Below are 23,201 nucleotides of genomic sequence, written 5' to 3'. Positions count from 1 at the left end.
ATTTGTTGTTTATTCTTTAAATTGAGGTTTTGCAATTTTTGTGTTCTGGAAAATCAAAACATGTTTTGAGTGTGCACACTAGCCCCTGGCTCTGACTAAGGAATGGAGAAATTACAGGTACTTCACAACACAGTTTGATTTCTGTCTGCTATTGTAAAAAACCTTCAGGAGAAAAGAGAAGACCCATTCCTTTCCCTTTTGCCAGCTGGAGAGCAGCTGTCTGTGCTCCTTGGGAGTGAACACAATTCTGTTCTCAACGCTTGCAGTGCAGTTGGAGATCGTGTTTAAGAAAAAAAAAAAAAACTACAAAAAACCCAAACCCACTCACAAGTTGCTTCTAGCAGAGTGTTGTGGGCTTTCTCCTCCTTTCCAAGTAGTGTGGTGGCATCTGCTACATGCTGGGTGCTAGCTCTTATTTACTCCCAGGGAAAATCCTATGGGATGAGAGGCCAGCAACTAACAGAAAAATATTTAATTGCAGTCTCTTGTATAAGCCTAGAGGTACCCAGCTATGTGTGCTCAAGCTGGTTCTTAAGCATCTCATAAAGTGTCAGCTAAAGGGACTGTCTGAGCCTGGCAGCGGTGCAGGGGGCTCCCAGCCCTGCAGCCAGGACAACCCTCCCCCTGGGTGTTTCTCATCAGGTTGCCATTCATGGGACAATCCTGTCCCAGCAGTCACCCAGCAGGCTCCCACCTTTCTAGTTGGCTTGGGATGAAATTTTAGACAGCAGTGAATGTTCTGTGTTTACATTCACGTTGTTCCTGGGGTTTAAATCCCAGTGCAGGGTTTCTGTCACACTGTCTTCAGCTCCACTCAACTGGAGCAAGGGGAAGGAGGCCAAGCATTCCCTGCCCTGTGCCCTGGCACCCTTCAGTGCTGTTCATTGGCTTCTCAGCTCATCTCCTGTTCCCTTAGCCCCCATCATGTGCAGCTAGCCTGCGTGGAGGTCTTGTAAATAAAATGCATGAGGCTTGCTCAGGTGTGAGAACTTGATCTGAATGCGTCCATGATTTGGCTTTTCTTCTAGACAGCTCTAGTGCCTTCCTGCCCCAACCCCCAAACTGATACCAATACATCCCCCTGCCCCACTGATCACACATCACTGCTCCACAGGTGCAAGGTCTTCTGGTGCTTGCAGTCAGGGGGAGGCTCTCGGTGAATCCCATCCCCTCGCAGGGCAGTCTTTGCTGGAAAGGTTACTGTGGTCAAAACACTGCCACCTCTGCCAGCGCCAGGTCTGCACAGTCACTCAGCTGGAGTACGTGAATTCCTGAGTTAAAACTGGCACAAAGCAGCGTGGAGCTGTCGCAGGCGGCCAGCGAGACCAGCGGTCCTGATCCGTCGAGGCACAAGGTGGCCAGGCAGGCTGTGGAGGGAAGAAAGAAGTCACTCGGGACACTTGGTTTGCTGAGATGAGACATGATCACGCTTCCGTCCCACCTCCTGGCTCTGCCCATGTGTGTCCATCTGCTCACCTGAGGCAGGTGAGCTGCACCCCTCACTGTCCTGGATCCCCACATCCAAAGGCATCAGGACCCTCCACCTCTGTAAGCTCCACGGAGGATGTCTGCATTGGCCAGTTAGGTAGTGGCCAGCTAACAGGGATCCAGGCTGAGGTCAGGCTCTCCCCCTTCCCTGGAGAGGAAGCAGGGATAGATGGACAGACAGACCCCACTGGACAGAGCTGCAGGGCTTGCATGGAGGCATTTGCAACATGCCTTTTTCTCCCAAATTGCTTATGGTCCAGAAATTTTTTTCCTAGGGTCTGTGCTACGCTCAACATGCAGTTTTGAGAAGCCTCCAGAAGGGAAAGAAGATCTACAGTATCTAGCACCACATCAGCAGTACCCTGAAGCAGTATTTGTGTAGAGATACCAACCCCATGCTGAGCTGCTAACAGAGCTGTGTGTGGCAACTGCCTCTCGTGGTGACTTACACCCTTCCAAGAGCAGCTGAATTAAGGCTGACCACTGTGGAGGTTACCCAGTTGTGAAGGCAACAGGATCAAAACAAAGCTGCTGCCAACCCTGCAGCCATCTTGGCATGCACAGGCACCAGGGTGAAAGAAGAGGTAAGTGAAACAGAAGGTGAGAGCTTTTCTGTGGGAGATCATCAGGTTTCTATTTTCATCCCACGTTAAATAAGTGCATTTGGAGAGGTGCTTAGCCGCAGGGAGTGTCTAATGCTGATGACTTCTACTCCTTTTGGTGCCCATCTGTGAACCTGAACTGCTTCCCAAGAGGTCTTTGCCTTCTGCAGAAGGCGTTACTAACAAGCCTGCTGCTCTGGCAGGGCTTGGCAGGTAAACAGCCTTTGTGTCCAGGTAGGTGAGGACTCAGCCCTCACCAAGTACTCCGGCAAGCGGGGTTAACCCCAAAATGCCCACAATTCCCTTTCAAGAGGATGATCAAAGTGAGGGCAGCTGCTGACCAGCCCTCTATCCTCCAGCACAACTTCTATTCTTTAAAACTTTCCACTCGTATCTGCGGAAAGCCCTGGAGTTCCTCTGTTCTTTTTTATTTTTATCATTTGTCCTTTCATTGCTGAACTTGGACATATCTTTAACAGCCATCTTGTCATTACTTCCTTTTAGTTTAGGAAGGACACCCATCACCTCCAAGTTATGCATCCAAACACCCTCCGCTGGAGAGCAAGCAGAAGCCCCTGAGTTTGATCTGGGGCATATCTCCACCCTGCCGTGCAGCTGGATTAGAGTAAACCCCAGACATTTCAGGCTTCATTGTGCCCATTACCACTGGGAGACAAAAACAAAGGAAGCAGTTTTGTTATCCCAGGGTAAAGCATGCTGAGTGGGCAGGACTCTTCCCTACCTCTAGTTTCTTGGTCCCAGACCTTCACTGTGCTGTCATAGGAGGATGTGGCAATCCTGGGGGTGAGAGCTGGGTCCCATGGAAGGAAAACGCATGAGGTCGTGGTCTGGAAATGCCCTTTGTACTCGCACACTTGGTTCCTCGTCTGCCGTAGGTCCCACAGCTGCAAGGCAACAGGCAGCATTTAGAGCTCAGGCTCTGTTACTGTCACTCACCAACACAGAGCTGTTTTACAAAGAAAGGAAGATGGGTTTGGATAAAGAGCTCCTCACCAATCCTCAGAGTACAATTTCTAATGCCTTTTTCCCCTGCTTGTGCTCGCAGTCCTGGAGAACTTCAAACACCAAAGGATTTTCACCATCTGTGACTATTTCAGCACATGCCCACACCTATTAGAGCTGATGGGCTAAGACTGTGCGGGCAGATAATGATGGCTCCAGCCTGCTCCCGTCCTCAGCCCTGCTCTCCCTAGGATGGGATGGTCTCATCCTCTTGATGCTCACTCACAGGGCTGAGAACCTGCAGGACTGAATCCCTGGTTTGGAAACACCTTGAGCAAGGGGTCCTTTACAGGCTTTCTGCAAGAACTTTGTGCTCCTCGATGCTGTTACTGAAACAAAATCCCAGTGCTTTAATTGGGAAGAATATCTGCTCAGATATTCTCTGAGTAGAAGACTTACCAAAGGGACAGGCAAGGAAGACACTAAGCTCTGGCCCTGGCTGGGGAACACCAGCATAAGGCCAACTCAGTGGGAGCAAGCAGATCCTTGGAACACTGATCTGCTGCCTGCTGCCCCATGCTGTGAAAACTGGAGAAAAAAAACCAGAAAAAGCAGGAATTGCTGCCCAGCAAACTCACGGTCGCCTCGCCCCCCTCCCCAGCAGAGCCGCTGCTGCTGCTGAGGCAGTACCGCCCGTCCTGGCTCACGTCACAGCACGTCTGAATGTGCCGCTTGGCTGGAAACGTGTGTGCCACCTGCAGCTCCCGGCTGTCCCAGATCCTGGAAGGAACAGGAGTGGGGAAGGGAGACTCTGATGCTTCATTGCCATGATGGTTTTCCGTCCACTCCCTCCCACACACCCTCGCTGCACCCTCACGCTTTGCCCTTGCTGCCATCCCTCATGGGGCAGTTCCCCTCCTTCCCACCAGCAAGCCAAATTCCCAAAGCTCTCACTGCATCCTTGCATTTATCTGTTGCGGATCAACCTCTAGCCAGAGCAGCTGTGCTTTCTTTTTTATAAATTATCCTTTTTACCTGCAGTCACCACCCAGTGCTGCTTACAGCCATGGGTGTCCCCATACTGTCCTCCCCTGGCAAGAAACCACACTCCCAGACCCAGGTGAGCTGGAAGGTGGCTTCTAGCCACCCCAGTGGGGTACGGGAGACCAGGCGGTCATGGCAACCAACCAAAGGAACAGTCCCTTGTGCACTGGCCTCTTCCATAATCCTCACATGCCCAAAGCTGTAACTCCCTTCTCTGTGGCCACACATAGAATTTACCTGATTGTTTTATCCTCTGAGGTCTGGATGACGTAAGGCTCCCCAGGAACCCAGCACAGATGTGTGACCTGTGGAGAGGAAAGGATGAGCAGAAGCCCACCTCTGCATGCAGCCCAGGCTGGTGTTCACCTGCAGATACACAGCCACGGAGCTCCCATCCTCTCCCTCCTCATGTTATCAATTAATATGTATAATATGATTGAAATAACCAGGGAGCTGTTAAAGTCCTGTGTACAGCCCCTCCCCCATCAGTTAATATTTAAAGTAGGGAAACAATAACTAGACATGATTTAGGGTTTAGGAATAAACTATTAGACAATGGGGCTTTGTAGATAGGTAGAATGTTTATGTCAGAAAATATTAAATAGATTGTGGTCTGATCAACAAACCTTGAAGAACCACTTGGAACTGCCAAGAGTATGGAAGAAGTAGGTAAAAGGTAATTCCTACAGGGCGAGAGCACGACCACTGACTCATTGACCATCTACTCAAATGATACCACCTACTCAAAAGAAGACAATGAAGGAAGAAGATAGAGTCTGCGCACTAATTTACATGAGAGACGAAGAAGAAAGAACCAATAATTCAGGGAAATAATAATATGTATTACTTAAGTATATAAAAGTGGGAATTTTTGAGACAAAGGTGTGCTGTCTTGAGATGGGCACCCATTCATGTGCATCAGTGAAATTAATTTAAAAATACCTCAACTCTGTGTTATTGGCTTGCATACTGGGTAGACGAACCCTGTTTGAGGGACAACACTCCTGCTGGGTTGTGAGCAGGAAACACTGGATTAAGCTGCTTCTGCTTCCTACCAGTGCTGCTCCCCTACCAGGTGGTTACTGGGGGTTATCTGCAGGCAAGGAGGTGCCAACAGGACACAGAGCCATGGGAACAGGGTTACCATGGGCACCAGAAGATGGTATCCATACCAGCTCCACTGCTGGGCTGGTACAGAAGGGAATGCCCCCACTGCACAATGTGCTTCCTAACAGCTCTGAGTTAGAGCATTAGTAACTTGCCATATGTCTCTTGATATCTTTGTGCTCCTGGATTTGTTGTTACCTGGAGGAAGGAGTAACCAGCCTCAAGCTTTGGTCTCCCCAGGTGCACAGGCAACCTGTGCAGTGCCTCAAGGGCTTCTTGTAGCACCAAGCTCAGCGCAAATTCACTCTACACGGCTTCATGTGCGAAATAACCGAGTAGGCAGCGAGATGCCATGATAGGATGCAAGGAACCACCGGCTCCTACCAGATTCCTGGAGATAGCGGTTCTGCCCAGACACTCTCCGGTCTCTGTGTCCCACTTGCACACGGTGTTGTCTCGTGAACCCGTGCACAGCTGGGAGCCATCTGCAACCACAAGTTAACATAAAAAAAGTCATGAAAAGTCATCAAGAAATCCCTGGGGAATGGGAGCACGTTGTCCCTCACCTGGGCTCACAGCCAGTCCAGTAACAACCAGGTCATGTCCTGGGAAGTGCTGGCTTGGCCCTGAAGTCCCATGAAGCTCCCACATCATCACCGTCTTGTCCCGGGATGCACTGAAGACTCTGTTTGAGTCAAGGGCAGAGGTGACCTGCCAAGGACAAGATGGGAGAAGCCGGTTAGCCTCCTTACCCAGCCCAGCTGTGCGCGGGGAGAGCACAACACTCCTGCTGTCATGTCAAAGCCCAAGATGTGCAGAAACCTGACTGGGGAGAGCCTGACCTTCAAACTCTGTTTTGTCCGTGCTGCATATGCACATGCCGGATTGCCCGACGCTCACGCTGTGACTCCTGCTCACCTCTGCTCTGCCGGATCCTGGCCACAGGCAAACCCCGACGCAGCGGAACTGGGAAAAACTGCTCAGCCTGAGTGCAATTGCTGCAGCCTGTATTGTGGCCGTGCATATCATGGAGGGGAATGTCAGGCACCTACAGTGCGTGACCTGCTAGCAGGACCCATGTCCTCTCAGAACCACAGAGCTGGATGGTGGATAGGTGTTCTCGGATCTTGTTCTCAGAAACCATTAATTTTATGGGAAAAACTTCCATAAAAACCCAAAAGAGCCCAGTGCACAGTTGCTTTGAGCATCAGGATGAACCAAGCCCCCTTTGTCCCTCCAATACCCACAGCACAGGGGACCCACTGGGGCTGTCCCCCGCCAGAGGTACACCGGCCATGCACGCATGTATACACCCCTGCATGTTTGCTCTCCAAATAGTGGTTTTGGCTTTATAATCAGGATGCCAGAAGGAAAATTAAAGCCCCGCTGTTCCTAGGCATGGCCGATTTGTAGAATAATGACAAGACTAGCGGAATGAGACCTGAAGAAAAGTGAACAGCGTCTCTGAATCAAGAACTTAACCTAGTAATTCATCCTGAGTTTTTGCTACACAGTCTCTTAGAGGGGAAGATAAGCACAAGTCCAAGCCTCCTGGAGCCCTGTTTAGTCTGGATGCAACCACTCTGTGCTGCTTCCCTGGACAGCAAAGTATCAGTTGGGACCTTGGGAAAAACTTAAGGCATTCTGGTCCCTCCTTCTGACGGAGCAAAGCAAGCCCTCTGTGGATGACAAACCATCGCTCCGTCATTCCTGGTTCCCCAGCTTCTGACAGGTAGCAGTGCACAAGACCCCACCTCACTCAATCAGTTTGTGCTCACCTTGGTGACCTCCCGCTTGTGCCCGATGAACCGCCGCAGCACAGCCCCGGATCTCCAGCTGCAAACAGCCACACTCTGCAGAGGAGCATGGAGAGGCAATCAGCAGCGGCAGCTGCTGAAGGAGGATTACGCACTTTCTTGCACATGGTATACCGAGACCCATGCACAGTCCAAGCTTGGAGAGGGAATGGGTTCTTCTGGTTTTGAGCTCCTACAGTATATGCAACTGTCTGTAGACCCCAGGTCTACTGCCAGGTAACATAAGAGAAGGGCCAGTCCAGTGACTCCAAGACTGGGTGAGAGCGTTTGATGTGATCTGAGCTCTGGAGAAGGTTATAAAATTTGATTCAGTGTGCTTCAATGTGTGCTCTCACTCTAAGCTCCTCTTTCTAAATTCAGGAACTGACAAAGTTGTTACCAATCACAGAAATGTTTAAAGCTCACATTTAAACCTTATTTTCCTAACCTGTCAATACGTTTTCCTGCCTGTGATTGTCCTTTGTGCCCCGTGGCAGGGGGTACCTCACCTTATCCCTTCCTCCTGACACACAGAGGTCTGGTTTGAGAGCAGCCACAGAAGTGACGGCATCAGTGTGCGTGGGGCCGTGCTGCTGAACGGCTTGAACAGGTCCTGTCCCTTCCACGGAGCCATCGGCCCTGCAGCAGGCAGAGAGACAGCAGCGGGAGCTGCAGGGCGCTGTAAGGCAAAGTCAGGGTGCCGTTCCCCAATGAGACCGAGGTCTGGGAGATGGCACCACTGGCTGGGCTGGAGAGTGACAACATCTGCCTTTAGAAAGCCAAAGAGAAGCTGTGAATGGACAAATGCATCTCCTGGACTAGATGAGACAGAGTCAACCTATTCCACCTCTAGAGCTGCTAAATATTTAGCTGTTTATTCACTGCACACTGGTGCAAAGAAGAAAAGAAATGTTGATCTTACCAGCCCCCACTTCCACTAACACCTTTCAGGCTCTGCTGCTCTCCTTTGCTCTGACACCAGCCTTGCCAAGCATGTCGAGTCCACCCTGCTGCCACCCTCTGCTCTCAGCTGATCTCCCACCTTGCTGCCAGATACCAAATTATTTCATCTTGCTGATGAAAGCTGATGACAGTCTCTGAAGAGACAATGAAGCACTTTGGATATTTGGGCCAAACAGCCACCCCTGGAGTTGTTAGCCTTCAGAGCTCTGCCTTAGCCATCACAGAGCACGACCACCAGCCACATTTACATGCTCGGCTACATTTTGAATTTCAGTCCCCCAAAAAAGCTGAGCAGACTTTAGAAGCGAGGGTCGAAAAAGAAAATCTGACTAATACATTCAATAATGAAACTAAAACCATGTGCTTGCTATATTCTCTGTTCATGTGCTGTTCTCTATTCACTCCCATAGCTGGTTTATTAACTTAAGACATGATCATCTGGGGTTGTTTTACCTATATTTGGAGGTGCTGAAGCTGATTTTACTCTGCAGTTTCCCCATAGCCCTGTGGACGAGCACGGCTCCCACTACAGCCAGCAGCAGTGAGCATCACATCAGCACCTCGGGCACCTGCTGCTGGGACACGACCTGTGGGTGTGGAGATACAGCATTACTGGGAATCCAGAGAAGTTTCTGCTTGTTGCATATATGGGATAAGGTGCTGATAACACATTACCTACAGCTTAACTTAATTCAGAATAAGAGGAAAAACCTCAGAGGAGGGGACATCTGGAGCTCCCTTGCCAAACCTTTTGCTTAGAGCAGAGCCAGCTTCTGAGGTGAGGTTACTGGGACCTTGCAGGTGAGCTTTAAAAATATCCAAGCTTGGTGAGGCCACGATAGAGATGGAGCTACTGCCTACAATTCTAGCGCCTTACACCTCCTCTGCTCTTGACTTCCCTATTTTCCAGAGATTCCAATCTCTAGACTGGTGAATGCAAACACCTTCACACTGAAGTTTGTACAGCTGGCTGGTGGGACTGTATCTTTAGACCAAGATAACTGCAGTCACAGGCAGCCCAAACTTAACTAGACCAGCCTGACTTAATGTAAAGCTTGAAGTGGTCTTTCCATAGGCTGAGGAACTCTCTGGGAACAGCAGCTTCTATGTCCCAGCTGCAACCCCAGGTCCAGGCTAGACAAGACCATCTTGATATCCCAGATGCATTCAGCAAAAAAATACTTGCTGTCCAGGCTGAGACCAGCCTGCCCCGTCCCAGGGCACCCCTCACAAGCGGCATCATGACAGCCAGTCCCCGCATGAGCATCCGTCCGGGTGCAGGAGCCTTTGGCAGAGCAGGGCTCAGGCCGAGGCAGCACCTCTCCCTCTTATCCTCACAGGTCACAGACCAAGCAGAAACCAGTTTCAATTACAGTGAATTGCCAAGTACAGTAATTGGCTTCTTCTTAGCTCAAGACACACTAATTGGATTTAGCCTGTGCTAGGTGTATGTTAGCATTCCCATCTTCTGGGTCAGTAGTATTTTGCTAATAAAAATCAGAAAAAACCCCCACCTGCTTGTTCCAGCAAAGAAAAAACCTGCTTCAAGGCTCTGCCCACAAAAACTTGAAAACAAATACTGGAAGCGCTAAGCAAGAGGGGTTGGGTTGCTACAAAACATTCCCTTTCTAATTTTACCCTGACAGCCTTTGTGATTAGCAATTAGTAATACCCAGTTAACCTCCACCTGTTCTATCCATGAGTTTGCATGTTCAAAAGATGTGAAGAATGATAAATCTCACAGTTGAGGGGCAGTGATAATTCAGCAATTTACTTCTTTCAATCAGGCTGAGTGTCCATATTGTTTTAGTACACTAGGAAAACCCATGATTTTTCTTTGACAATGGGAGAACTCTGGAAGTTGTTTCTCCTGCAAAACAAGATTCTAGGAAAAAGCTAAGACATAAATTCTGATTTTTTAATTAAGATGATTTCTCTGTTTCCCAACCAGCAGTTAGTTTCCCCACCCATGTGGTTAATGTACACATGCAGTCATCCCTACCTGCACATCAGCTCAAACTGAGCTGGATCAAGGCAGAGAGCCGCCGGCGACCGTGGGAGGCTGCAAGGAAAGCGGGAGGTCTACCTTGTGTCTGTGTTCTCCTGCCTCTTGCTCACTGCAAAAAAAGAGTTGATTTTTCTGAATCCTGAACGAGAACAGTAGTTGCTTGGGCAGGATGTTCATCTGAGGTTTTACTATCTGCCAGGCTTCCCTGCACGTGTTTACCATGAACCTGGTCCATCACAAAGCTCACTGATAACACAGGGATCCTGAAGCACCTGATCCATACAAAGCTACACCTTCAGAAGACTGAATCTGACGCTGGAGGATCTCCTATCCTCCCTTCCCCCCAGATATATTGCTTATCAGAAATCAAAAACATCTTTTTACTGAATTGTTTTTAAAAAATAACCCACACTGCTGCCTAAGCCCGATCAGGCACTGCAGTGAAATCCATACCGTGGAATAAAGGAAATGACAATATCCACGGCAGCAGGCACGGAAATCACGGCAGAGCTTTCTCCCCATTTTCATGGGGTGTTAAACACCCCGCAGAAGAGGGGTGTTTAACCATCTTTGGGGAGGACGCAGGGGCAGCCCCGAGCCCCTACAGCTGGGGGTGGCCCCACGGCAACGGTGCGGGTCCCTGCAGCCGGGGGTGGCCCCACGGCAACGGTGCGGGTCCCTGCAGCCGGGGGTGGCCCGGGGGTGGCAGACGGGTGCACCGCGGGTCCCTGCAGATGGGGGAAGCCCCACAAGTAGGATGTGGGGCAGCCTGGCGGGTGCAATACGGGTGCAGTCCGGGTCACTACAGCTGGGGCAGCCCCTGGGAAGGGTGTGGGGCCAGCACAGCTCCCTGTAGCTGGGGCAACCCCCTAGGAAGGCTATGGGGCAGCCCCTGGGAAGGATACGGGGACAATATGGGTCCCTATAGCTGGGCCAGCCCCACAGCGGGACACGGGGCGGCCAGCCCAGCCCCGGGAACCCGCCGTGCGGGGCCGCCGCCGCCGCGCACTCACCGGGGGCCGGGCCGGGCCCCGCAGTCCCGTCCCGTCCCGTCCCGTCCCCGCCGCCCGGCTCCTCGGCGGCGGCCGGGGCGGAGCGGTGTGCGCGGCCCGGGCGGGGCCGCCGCCGCCCCCGCGGCAGGTGCCGAGGCGCAGCATGGCCCAGCGGGGCGGGGGGCCGCGGCCGCGGGCGCTGGCGGAGCGGGCGGCCGACCTGCGGGTGAGCGACGGGGCGAGCGGGGATCGGGACCCTGCCCCTGCCCCTGCCCTGAGGGGAGCCCGGGGCGTGGGGGGCTGCCGGCGCGGGGGGGGGAGAGGGACCGTGCGTGGGTCTGGGATCGCCTGGGCAGTTCCGGTGGGCCGTGGGGGTCCCTGGCGGGGTGTGGGGCCGTGTGAGTGGTCGCCGGGGGGAGGCGGGTTCTCTGTGGGGCCCCTGATGGGGTGTGGAGCCATGCAAGGGGTCCCCCGTGGGGATGGGGGCTGTCTGTGGGGTTCCTGGCAGGCTGTGGGGGCTCTGTGGGGTTCCTGGTGGGGGGTGGGGCCGTGTGAGGGGTCCCCCCGTGGGGAGGGAGGCTCTCTGGGGTGCCTAGCAGGGTGTGTGGGGGTCCCCTGTGGGGAGGGGGAGGCTCTCTGTGGGGCACCTGGCAGGGCGTGGGGCTGTGTGGGGGCCCTTTTGGGGTGTGGGGCCACGTGAGGGGTCCCCCGTGGGGAAGGGGACTCTCTGTGGGGTGGTGCACGAGGACCCCGGGAGGTGTGGGGCCGGGTGGGGGCTGGCTGGGCGGGCCGAGTGGGGGGCTCGGGGCCGCCATCGCCCTGTTGAGGCCTGGGCGCTGCCCGCCGCTCTGCGTTCCAGAACAAGATCGTGGACCGGTGCGAGCAGCTCCAGCTGCAGAGCGCTGCCATCGCCCGGCATGTGGACGAGGTGCTGCCTGCCAAGGACCAGGGCGTCCTGGTAAGTCCCTGCCCCTTCTCCCAGCACAGCGTGGAGCAGAGCTGGCCCCACATGCTCACTGTTCCCATCAGAGATTCTGAGCTCTCAGGGGGCTCATCGGTGTGCGGGGGTTGTCCTCCTCCTAGCCGGCTGCTTGTGCGAGTGGAGTGCCAGGATGCACCTGCAATTCCTGCTTCATCTGCCTAAAAAATGTACACAAACAGTACATTTCTTGATGTTACTGTACAGCCATTGAACATCCCGCTAGGACCAGTCTTAATGATTCCTGATTTTAATTGTGCATCGCTGTCACCAAGGACAAAAGACAGTTCTGGTGGTGGCTCTGTTTCTTGCTAATAGCAAATCCAGGAAGATCCGCAGGGGGATGGGACTCTGGTCCTTTGCAGGTTGTCACTTAGGTACCAGGGTTAGGCCAGGAGGCAGTAGGCAGGTTTGGGACTGATTGTCCCGTTTACCTCTGCTTGCCTCGTGATGATTACTGTGGCTTGGGCTCAATTAACAGAGTAATCTTAACAGCTGAGCCCACAGAAAGCCAGCAGAAGCGGTTGGTGCTCTTGTTGGGGTTGAAGCAAGGCTGCTATTTGTCATCTCTCCTTGCTCTGGCAGAATGCAGCCAACGCGGCGCGGGAGCTGGTAATCCAGAGGCTGATCTTCGTAGGGAATGCATGTGAAAATGAAGAACAGCGGTTGCTGGAGAAGGTGCACGCGGAGGAGGAGCGGGCGCACCAGAGCATCCTGACCCAGCGGGTGCATTGGACTGAGGCTTTGCAGAAGCTGGCTGCCCTCCGAACCTACCTGGTGGACATGATCACCAACCTGGATGACCAGGGCTTGGTGGTGAGTATTGCTCCTTGTACCAAGGGACAGGTCAGTCAGCCCAGAAGTGCCCTAGACTTTTTATCATGGATATTATGGGGCTTAAATACGGTGTTCAGCAGCTTGCCGCACTGACAGCAAGGAGTCAGAGTTGGACAGGACCTACGTTTGCAGGTCTAGTTCAAGGAACCTCCTTTACTTGGTCCGGACAAGCCCCCCTGGTTTCTTGGTGGTTCTGCTCAGCCCAGTGCTGCTTTTGCTTGCAGTGAGGTTCAGAACCACACAGGCTCAGGTCTCCAAGCTCTTGGCTGGAAGCTGCCAGCTCAGGATGGCTATGGGTTGAGAGCTGCTCTACAGCAGTTAATTGGGCCACCAGTTTTCTAGTGTTCTGTCTAGTTTTAATCAAAATATGACCCTTGGGAGCACCTGCAGCTCTTCTTGAAAGTCTGCCGTGTTGTCTGGCATACTTCTGTTTGGGATATTTACCATGCAAAGCAGGCCATGCTTCCTTTTGCTCAGTTCCTTTTCTGGCTATTAAATTGTCTCAGTTTACCCAAGCGATTCCTCTCATTGTAGATGCAAGCGGGTAGGCATTGCGCCTCCTCTTCCTTGCTTTTAGCCTCTGCTTGCCACATGTAACTTTGCAAAGAGCGGGGCAGCAGCTCTGCTTGGAAAACAGAACTGATCCTACAGACAGAAGGTAGATGGCTGTTCCTTTGTGGGAAACACAGCTTCTGTCCTGCCCCAGCATCTTACCTGGCTGGGCTGTGGCCTCACTGTAGAGAGTAGAGGTTGGAGGGCAAGAGCCATCAGATGCCCGTGGCAGAAAACTGCGAGACCCTCAATTTCTCCTTTTATCCCATAGTGGAGGGGATATAGGGATCATATGTTCTCCACCTTGGATCATTGGTATTGGTATATCTGTCTGTTGGGAATCGATACGTGTCGTGTCACAGGAAAGTGAAAGGCATGTAGAGCACCCTTTTGAGAGCAGCTCATGTTTGAGCAGAGATCAAATATTTTCCTACCACTTTGCAAACTGGGCTGTACCTTGAGAACGCACCATTGCCAGTGGGTATAGAAACAAGTGGGACTGATGACGAGGTTTTCTGACTCTTGGCTTAGGTCCTCGGCAGCTTCACCCTTTATTGAAAGCTTTGGGGTTTGTTTGCTGCAAGCACAGGATGTTCTTGCAGCATGCCCTAACGGGGTGGGGGAGGAGGGGGGACCTCAGAGGTGGGGTTTTCACACTCTGGGTAAGGCAGGGTGCAGCGGTAAGAGTTCCCAGATGCAGACAGGCTGGTCTCTACCAGAGGATATGGTGTCAGAGCTGTTTTTTTGTGGGTCCGAGACTTTCCACCTGCCTCAGCTCTCCCATGTTTCCCTTGTGCCAGACGATCCAGCTGTACTTGCGGTCTTCTGCTGTCACACCGCTTGCACGCACAGCAGAGTGGTGGCAGGCTCTGTCTGGATCCTCCCATGCCTTTCTCGAACTATTTGTCACCCAGCCGCCCAGTCCCACTGGCGCAGCAGACGCTACCCCTAGCTAGATGTAGAAGATGTATCGCCCTCAGCCATTCCCGCTTGTTCTCCGAGTCAGGGAGCGGAAAGTGCTGCAGCTGAAGGAAATGGATGTTGGACACTCCCCCTGCTCCCCAGGGCCAGCGCTGGGGAGAGGAGCGGTTTCTCTGGGTCGGGAAGGAGAACAGTGTTCCCTGGGTCCCAGGTTTGTTGTGCCCCAGCCTGTGTTTGGGATTTTATCTGTGGGGATTTCAGCTGTGATGACTCTTTCTCTCCTTGTCCCCAGCATGCAGAACAAGACATCTTTGAGAGGTTAGTACCTGGCTGCTCCTGGTCCTTTCCCTGACCTCTGCTCCAAGCTTGCCTGCACCCTCCGTGGCTCCCACTGTGAGCAGAGTGCCATTGCTCAGGCAGCAGGTGACACCCCCTCTTTCCTCCCTCGTGCTGCTTTTGTTGAGGACAAGGACAGAGCACAGAGATGCCAGCGTGGCCTCTTGTCTCTGCTTCACCCACTGCGCTGCAGCTCAAGATGGAGGAGTCTTGGCACCTAGAAATGCTCCATGTGCAATATCTCTCTGGAGGCATGGCCAGATGCGCTACCCCTTGCTTATGGGAGACCTTCTCCAGCTCCTTAGTAAACTCTGCAGGGCTCCCTGGGAGATGGAGCAAGCCTGTCCCTGTCCTGTTGGCAGGAGGTAGGATTGTCTGCCTGGAAAGCTGGCATGCTCCATGCCTGGGGGGCTGCTGGCACAGCATCGCCCAGAGGGGCAGCACACCCAAGCTCCACACACACACTGCCTCCTTCCCTGACAGAGACATTGCATGGAGCGGAGAACCAAGTGCAGGTGTCAGCATTTCTGACAGTCATCATCAGTAACTTTGGACTGCCCCTTCCTTGAGAAGGTTGCCCAAAAAAATGGGCAAAAAAAAAAGGGCCCTTGCATTTTTACAGGCATTTGTTTCCGTGGCTGCTGCAAGGGTGCTAGCTAGCACTGGTTGGACTCTGCTATCCAGAGGACTTTCAGGGGTATTTTTGCCCAGAGCCTGCCCGTAGAGTAAGAAATCGGCCGCAGCACATCACCAGCAGCCAGTGCCAGAGCCTTTAATTACAACCATGAGTTCATGTGTGTACTGCTGGCCACAGGAACCCAGCAAATCTTCAATCTCCTTCCTATGCTGTATGAAACCCAGAGTCCCGGCTTGCTCTCCTGTTGTATCCCCCTGACAGCGAGCCTTTGTCGATAAAAGGGAAATCTGATTCTCTCACTGCAGCCTGTTCATTGTGCTCCTCTTGTACCATGACAGCTGTTCTCAGACGCATTTAATCTGTGTCTGCTGAGTGAGGAGGCCATTGACTCAGGCTGCTGAGATTGTATTTTGAAACACAGGTCCTTTCAGAAGGGACTGTAATCAAAACAAACTGAAAGTACCACTTGGGAGGAGAGTTTGTCCAGGAACCCCTGGTGCAGTTTCTCTGTAGCAATTGTCCCTCTTGCAACTGCTCCAGCTCATATTTCTGTCATACTTCCTAGTGATCTTAAACACCTCCCAGCATTGGTCAATAAATAGTTGTATTTCAAAATAACTCTTGTGTTCCTTTGCTAGGACAGAGGTGGCAGAAGGAATCTTGGAGCCACAGGAGTCCCCGAAGTTAAACTTTAATCAGACCTGCGTTCAGAGTCCACTGCTGCATCGACTATGGGCCTCTGCTGTTCTCTGCTGCATTGCAGGTCAGTGCCTCGCTCAGGTCTCACACTCTTTGGGGATTCCTGCATGCTCATTCACGTTGTGCCCAAAGAAACACCGTGATGCTGTGTCAAAACATCCTGATGCTGTGTCCTGCCCGGGACATGGGTCATCCTGCCCTCCTCTGCTGTCCCAGCCCCTGCTAGTTGCTTGGAGCCCCCCACCCAGGGGGGCAGCAGCAGCTGTAGGAGGTTCAGGAGGGGGGACAGGGGCTCGAAGCAGCTGGTTGTGGCTAAGAGGAGACCAGGGGTTTGAAAAGACTGTGCCATTTATTGGCTCTGTTGATTAACCTCACTTGGTTTCTTTTGCTGTTTCCTGGGTCACTTGGTGACAGCCATGAAGCTGATGCTACCGTAGGAATCTCTCACAGAAATTCCTCTTTACCGCATTGGCCTGCTGGTGATTCTAAAAGAGGGTAAACTCACCCACGTGGCGTCTGTGAGACGCTCTGATGTGCTGGAAAGAGAAGTGAGTAAATGCAGTAGCTTTCTGATCATGAGCTGAGATTGTGGCTGTGCACGAGCTGGTGGTTTGTTAGAGACATTTGTGATCTGGTTCAGCTCTTGCTGTACAACTGAGGTTGCATCGGAGGCATTCGTGAGGCCAGTGATGTGGTCTGGGTACGGTTTTACCAGCTTGGTGTTGGCTCTGTTGAGCAGGCAAAGGCGTTCTTCTTCCGGCTGTGATCTGCTCAAATTGCTGATTGTGAAATGTTTGCTTTTACTCTTGCTTCCAGGCTGTCATGAGAGCATTTCAAACGTATTTTTTGTTCCTCAAAGGTGGCAGTATCCTTCAATATTTGAAAACATTTGTCCCGTGTGCCACCTCGTGAACAATCCCTGGGGTCATCTTCCCAAAGCTTTTGGATTAAGCTTTGATTTTTGCTCATCTCGCACTTGATGCTGATGAGCGGTTCAGTTTTGCCCTGTTTCCAAGTCCCTCTCCGAGGTATGTGCTTCTGGCTTTTATTGCTCATGTGTTTTCCAGTATTAGCTTGAGAATCTGTGCGTACTGGACAACACCGTCATTTGTTTCTTCTACTGCAAACTCTGGTGTTGCTTTCCCTTTGTGATAAATTTCCTTCTGTTTTGAGCCTTCAAGTGGTGACAGTGATGCAGACTCCTGCAGTTGTACACTGGCAAAGTTGCGCAGGTTCTCAGCAGATGTTCAGAGCTGTCAAAGAAACCTTTCCCTAATTCTCTTTGTTGTGACAAAGTTTTTTTCTGGATTTCTTTCCCAATAGCATCCTCGTCAAATGTAATGACTCTAAGGCATTCGATCCTAGCAGTGGGTCTGTTGGTGCTATTATTACCCTCTGGTCTGGTTTGAGGGTTTTTTTTTTGTTGTTACATTTAACATGCCATTATTGCATGCTGAGAATGCCTGCCATCTCCTTGCTTACCTCACTAGTCCATAGTCCATCCAGGACCTAGGCTTAGAGCTTTAATATTAACTGCAGCAGTCCTAGCTTTTGTTAAGATGCAGTAATGTTATGTTTCACTTGGTGGTCCCTCCTCCCAAAGGCAGTTGAACAGATGGCAGTCTTATTTATTTGCTTGTAAAGAGTAAATTCCTAACCTTGACGGTTTGCTCTGTAGCCTCTCAAAAACTTGGAAACCAGCAGGCAAAAGAACCTCCATTTCACCCTCAAAAATAAACACGATTCCTTTGATGTCTTTACTTGGCATCCAGGCTTCTGTATCACTTACGTTTGAGGTTGGCAGCTTCTTCCTTAAACCAAGAGATGATGTAAATCTCCTGGCACCACTCTGGGAGGGATCTCGGTTCATGGCCACCCGTGCTAGTCCTGCTGGGGGGCAGGAGAGTGGTAATGCTGGCTGATGGAGGCTGCGGGGATGACACAGACTGAAGCTGTCCCAGCTGGCTGAGACGTTGGGCTGCTCCGTGGTGACCTTCTGCACCAGGGACCAGGCTGGGTCTGGTTTCTACTTTGGTAGAAAATCTAGAAACTTTGGTAGAAATCTAGCTATGAGGATTTTAATTTCAGATGTGTGGGTTTGGAAATGGGAACTTGGATTTTTAAAAGTAGTAGAACGTGCTGCAGCTAACACATACGTACTTGACAGAGATGTTAACCATGTTAATTTACCTACTTGGCATCCCTTGTCTCTCTAAAGTGGCAAGGCCACTGTACACAGAGAAAATAGATTTTGGGGTGAGATGAATTCCCAGTGGAATTGTTCATCAGAATATATGGGAATATCTGGAGGGCAGATTTAATCATGACAAAACACTTGTCTGTGTGGGAAAATTTGTTGATCTGAATTACTCTGCTGTTACTCTGCCAGCGGTTCCCCTCCCTCAGATACTCTCCTGTAATCATAATTCCACAAGGAAGCTACGTGGGTGTCATTGGGGTGATATTTCCTCATGCACATGATTCCCGTACATGAACACCGGAATGCAACCCTGCACCTAGGTTAGATGTGTGTTGCACAATATGAGGTTTAGTGCCCTTCTTCTGTCAGAGGAAGATAAAGTCTCATACTGCTCCATTTTCTGTGAATTCTTAGCAGTGTTTGGCTTCCTGGAAAGTCAACCTAAAAATAGGCAGTGTGGGCAAATACAGCTGCGGAGACCTGTGGAGGGCACAACGTGGCAGGCAGGCATGCTGCAAAGCATTTGGCTGCTGCTCAGTGAAATAAATCATCAAATGAATGAGGTTGTCTGCTTCAGCTGCAAGGGGATGCTGTCTTCAGCTCCTCTTTCTGCTTGCTGTTGCCTGCAATAGCTTCCACCTAATGTGCAAGCGTGCGTGACACTTCCACATTGTCTAAACTGATAAATCAGCCTTGGTTTGTCTCCTGCCAGGGAGCACCAGGGCAGTTGCTCTTCTAGGAAACCCCTCGACCAGCGCTGCTGCTTTTCAGTGCCACTCGCTGGTAGGAGGGATGCTGACCTGGGTCTGCATAGGTGCTGGAGCAGGTTGGGCTTTGGGACCACCCCACTGAGGCTGCAGCGTAATGGTTTGATTCTTTAAGGGCTTCATCCTGCCACATGCTGGATGCTGAGCAGAGGGTGGTTGGGAAATGGCTGGAGCAGGCATGATATGGTAGAGCTCTTGCTGGTGGTAGGGCTGGGAGAGCAAATGACTCACCTGCTCCGGCCTTGTTTCTGTGGTGGTTTAAGACCCAGAATGAATGAAGTGAGGGTGGGGGAAGGCAGGGCAAGGAGGGGCACCTGCAGGTAGAAACTCGCTCTCCCCAGGAGCAGCTGAGTCAGCTGGGCATCAGCCTTATCTCTTTGCTTAGTGAATTTACTGAGTGAGGGAAACACCTGTGCAGTTATTCAGCCCTCGCAGGCAGTCTGCAGACCTGCTGAGGGGTCTCATGGGGGGAGCGTGTGGCCAGGGCAGGGCGAGCGGTGCTGGGTGCTGTCAGCCCATGGGGGCAGGCATCCTCCGGGCCAGCCTGGCTCTCACCCCAGGCTGCAGCTCGCTGGGTTTGTGCTGTGGCAAAACCAAATCAAGTCATGGCCATGTTCATCTCGTAACGCCTGGTGCCATCTCCCTCCACTGCTCTGAACAGCTCACGGTGGGTTGATTAATGACTTGGGCCTTATAAGAGGAAAGGGATTTCCCCTGCCCAGCTCTCTCTGTTCCTCCTCATTCCTGTATTACCAGCTTTGCAGGTTTTCTGCAAACAGCCCTGCCATCCCTGCGCAGGCTCTTGACTCACCCTGGCTGTGGGAGGAGTAGTCAGGTTCTACTCACCCACAGTGGGGGTGGGAAGGAATGGGGGCTGCGGTTGGGGTCTCTCCCAAAAGCGGGATGAACCAAACCTACTGAGTTCTATTTTGCGGGGATTCAGGCCAGGGTCAGAGAAAGATAAGCAGCATCTTCTCTGACTCTGCAGGACTTCTAGCGCAAGGGTGGAGAGGTGTCTGGTGAAGTCTGAGCTTTGATGAGTCTCTGCGTTGTGCTGGCCCTGGCTTGATAGGGGAAGCTGCAGGGAACTGCTGTGGTGGCACCCAGCCCGAGCCTGAGCCCCTAACACCGTGTCATCCCGGAGGAGCAGACGGGTCTGCAGGAGCGATGTGCGAGGACAGGGCTGTTGCAATTGTGTTTCTGATGGCCATGACTTCTTCGGGTGGTTCAGGTGAGGGCCACTGAGTCAATGCTCACCGCATGGCTTCTCTTGCAGGCTCACAGGAGATTCACATCGATGAGAAAACTGTCAGCCCCCACCTCAGCCTGTTGGAAGACAAGAAAACCCTGACCTTCAGCCCCAAGAAAGCAAAGGTGGACTTGGACTGCCCTGAGCGTTTTGACCACTGGCCCAATGCTTTGGCTACTGTGGCTTTCCACTCGGGAGTCTGCGCGTGGAAGATCAGCGTGGAGAAGAGCTGTGCCTACAAGCTGGGGGTTTGCTACAGCTCCCTGCCGCGGAAGGGGTCTGGCAATGAAGCCCGCCTGGGCTTCAACACCGTCTCCTGGGTCTTCTCGCGCTACGACAAGGAGTTCAGGTTCCTGCACGCCGGGCACCCGCAGGCGGTGGAGCTGATCAAGTCTCCGGCTGAGATCGGGGTGCTGGTTGACTTTGCGGGAGGGGAGGTGCTCTTTTACGACCCCGATTCCTGCACCATCCTCTTCTCCCACAGGGAGACCTTCACAGAGCCCCTCTATCCTGTCTTTGCTGTGGCACACCAGAGCATCTCGCTTGTCCAGTGAGCGAAGCATTGTGCTTACTGGGGCAGGTGAATATACAGCTGTATATACAGTGACTGTATATACGCTATACAGTACCTTTATGGGGGAAAGGAGCCCAGACAGGGCTACTGGCTTTTGTACAGTGGTGTTCAGACAAGACCTGCTTTCAGACTACATCTATTCTTCATGTGTTTTATGGCAGCTTTCCTCTCCTCCTAGAGGCTACACCCACCCTGCGTCTGCTGTGCCAGGGTGAGGTGTCAGGGTAATGTCTGGCTCTGCCAGCTGCTTTTAGGTGAATCATTTCATTCCTCTCTGACCAAGGGCAGCCTTCCAGCCTGACGGTGGGCTTTAGAAAACAGGAGAGGTATTTAGGATGTTTGGAGAAATGGCAGGGAGGAGGCACATGGAAAGGGCCATCATTGGGACACAGCTGGAGACACTGTTTGGGATGAGCCACCCTATGCTAGAACAGGGACAGTGTGGGGGGCCGTCACCCGTGGCGGACCCACGCCAGGGCAGGGGCACCCCTGAGGTGTCGGAGCCCATGTCAGAGCAGAGGAGTAAGAAGCGAGGAGCAGCAGAAAGAAACCTAACCTGAGCTGCTCCTCGCCTCGCCAAATGGAGTGGGGGGGTTGAACGTAATGTGGCGAAAACATGGGGAGCTGACCTTAGGCAGGGAGGAAGGAGAGGTGTTGGACTGAAGTAGAGCCAGGAAGAAAGGTAAACGCCTTTCCTGCCCATTTGAAATTTGTCATCTTTATTTCTCAATACCCAAATCAGTAAAGTTTGTTAATTGGCAGTATATGAAATTAAGTGAAATTGCCCAACTCCAGCCTGTTTTGCCCACAGCAGGAGGCCTGCAACTGCCTCCTGGCCACCACTGTCAGGAAGGGGGGATGCTGGTGAGGGGGCAAACCTGGGGTACACCAAGGTGTGCAGGGCCCGTGTGTGGGTTTTCTGGGTGTCGTGCATGGACAGACCTTCCCTGGGACAGGACCAACCCCAGCTCTGCCGATGTGCTTGCATGGGGCGGGTGTGTGTGTGTGTGTGTGTGTGTGTGTGTGTGTGTGTGTGTGTGTGACTGAGAATGGATAAACTTCAATGTGTGCCTCCATCCCTCCTGCCAGAGTGAGCCTTTTGGAGTACAGCCTGACCCAGTCCCCAGCTCCGTTAGGGGAAGACACCACCGCTGACCCTCTTCCATAATGTTTTTAGAGCTATGAAAGACGTCAGCAGCAATGCTGAGTGTCAGATACATTTTATTGCATTAACACCCCTCCTGCTCCACAGGCAGCACTGCTCCCTGCGCTCAGAAGCGCTCGCTTGTTTCCCTGCCCAACCAGCAGCAAGAAATCCCACACCAGGACCAGTTCACTGCTCAGCAGCAGTGCTGGTCCTCCTCCAAAAAGCAGCTACCCCTTCTCAATAAGAGCCAGGAGGTGGGAGAGTGTGGGCAGGACATGCTCAGGGGGCACCTCTGGCTCCTCACCCTGTCCAGCAGCCCGGAGCAGAAAGCTGTGCATACCCACGGCTCGGGCGGCCCTGTAATCCCGGGTGTAGCTGTCCCCCACATGAGCCGCCTGCTCCGGCAGGACACCGCTGAGGCGCAGCGCTTTCTCAAAGATCCTCCTGTCCGGCTTGGCGAAGCCCACATCCTCAGAGGTGAGGACAAATTCGAAGTGGTGCCGCAGGTTGCACTGGGAGAGGATGTTTTCCAGCCGGTTATCGAAGTTGGAGACGACCCCCATGCGGAAGCCGCGCTGGCAGCAGTGGCTCAGGGTCTCGCCAGCTCCTGGCAGCACCTCCCAGTTATGGGCGCTGCAGAAGTCACGGTAGAGTTTTTCCGCTATCAGCGTCAGGACTCTATCTTCGTGCACGCCCGAGAGCCTGAAGGTCTGCTTCACAACGTCGACCCACCACTGCTGGGAGCTGAGGCCTTGGCCTCGGCCGTAGTTGGGGAAGCGCCGGCTCTGGGCTCCGTATGCCTCCTGGAAAGACCGACTGAGAGCCTCCGGCTGCACCTGGACCCCGTGAGCCTGGGCCTCGGCCGCGTAACTCTCCCCCACTGGCTGCCGCAGCCGCAGCAGTGTGTCCTTCACGTCCCACGTTAGTAAGCGGAGCCTAAGCATGGCTTCGGTAAAGCTCAGGACTAAGGGAAACCTAGAACAAACAGGGAGGTGAGAGCCGGGCGCTCTGCTGAAAGCGAGTCGGTGCTGAGCGGGGCTCGCACCGCAGGGGTGTGGGCACCGGCCCTTTGTCCACATCACACCCACTGGTGTCAGTGGCGCCCGTGCGGGGCTCAGGCCCCCTCTGGGGTCTGCATCGAGACATGGCAGGGGAGGGAAGGCCCTGCTCTGAGTCCCAGGGTGCAAAGTCTCCCAGGCCGGGGCAGCCCCCCCCCGCGGGTGCTGCAGCAAGGGCCCGAGTGGGACTGCTGGGTGACCCGGGGGGGGGGGGGGGGCAGGTGCGCGTGGGGCTGTACCCACCGGGTACGGGGGGGGGCTGGGCGTACGGGGCGTACGCGG

General features: G+C 52.9%; 3 protein-coding genes across 3 annotated transcripts; 1 reads left to right on the top strand and 2 right to left on the bottom strand.

The window, feature by feature from the left end:
* Positions 1-250: 250 nt before the first annotated feature.
* Positions 251-11,048, bottom strand: WDR31 (WD repeat domain 31). The gene is made up of 11 exons (XM_075054900.1): positions 10,985-11,048; positions 9,966-10,080; positions 8,417-8,550; positions 7,510-7,639; positions 6,983-7,057; positions 5,771-5,915; positions 5,589-5,689; positions 4,335-4,402; positions 3,692-3,833; positions 2,833-2,995; positions 251-1,367 (listed from the first exon to the last, which is right to left on the bottom strand). The coding sequence occupies exons 3-11, from the start codon at positions 8,461-8,463 to the stop codon at positions 1,207-1,209; spliced, it is 1,032 nt and encodes a 343-aa protein (XP_074911001.1). The 5' UTR covers positions 8,464-8,550; positions 9,966-10,080; positions 10,985-11,048; the 3' UTR covers positions 251-1,206.
* A 78-nt stretch (positions 11,049-11,126) lies between these two features.
* Positions 11,127-20,847, top strand: BSPRY (B-box and SPRY domain containing). Its single transcript, XM_075055133.1, has 6 exons — positions 11,127-11,189; positions 11,823-11,921; positions 12,528-12,758; positions 14,545-14,570; positions 15,864-15,988; positions 20,168-20,847. Exons 1-6 carry the CDS (start codon positions 11,127-11,129, stop codon positions 20,692-20,694), a joined length of 1,071 nt encoding a protein of 356 aa, XP_074911234.1. The 3' UTR covers positions 20,695-20,847.
* Positions 20,848-21,417: 570 nt separating this feature from the next.
* On the bottom strand, positions 21,418-22,805 carry HDHD3 (haloacid dehalogenase like hydrolase domain containing 3). The gene has a single exon (XM_075055137.1). It carries the CDS (start codon positions 22,803-22,805, stop codon positions 22,089-22,091), a length of 717 nt encoding a protein of 238 aa, XP_074911238.1. The 3' UTR covers positions 21,418-22,088.
* Positions 22,806-23,201: the final 396 nt, after the last annotated feature.

Source organism: Buteo buteo, chromosome 23 (assembly GCF_964188355.1).
Source record: "Buteo buteo chromosome 23, bButBut1.hap1.1, whole genome shotgun sequence".
In the NCBI taxonomy this organism is placed as follows: Eukaryota; Metazoa; Chordata; class Aves; order Accipitriformes; family Accipitridae; genus Buteo; species Buteo buteo.
The sequence above is the reverse complement of the archived record's forward strand: the minus strand, read 5'-3'. Positions and strand labels throughout refer to the sequence as shown.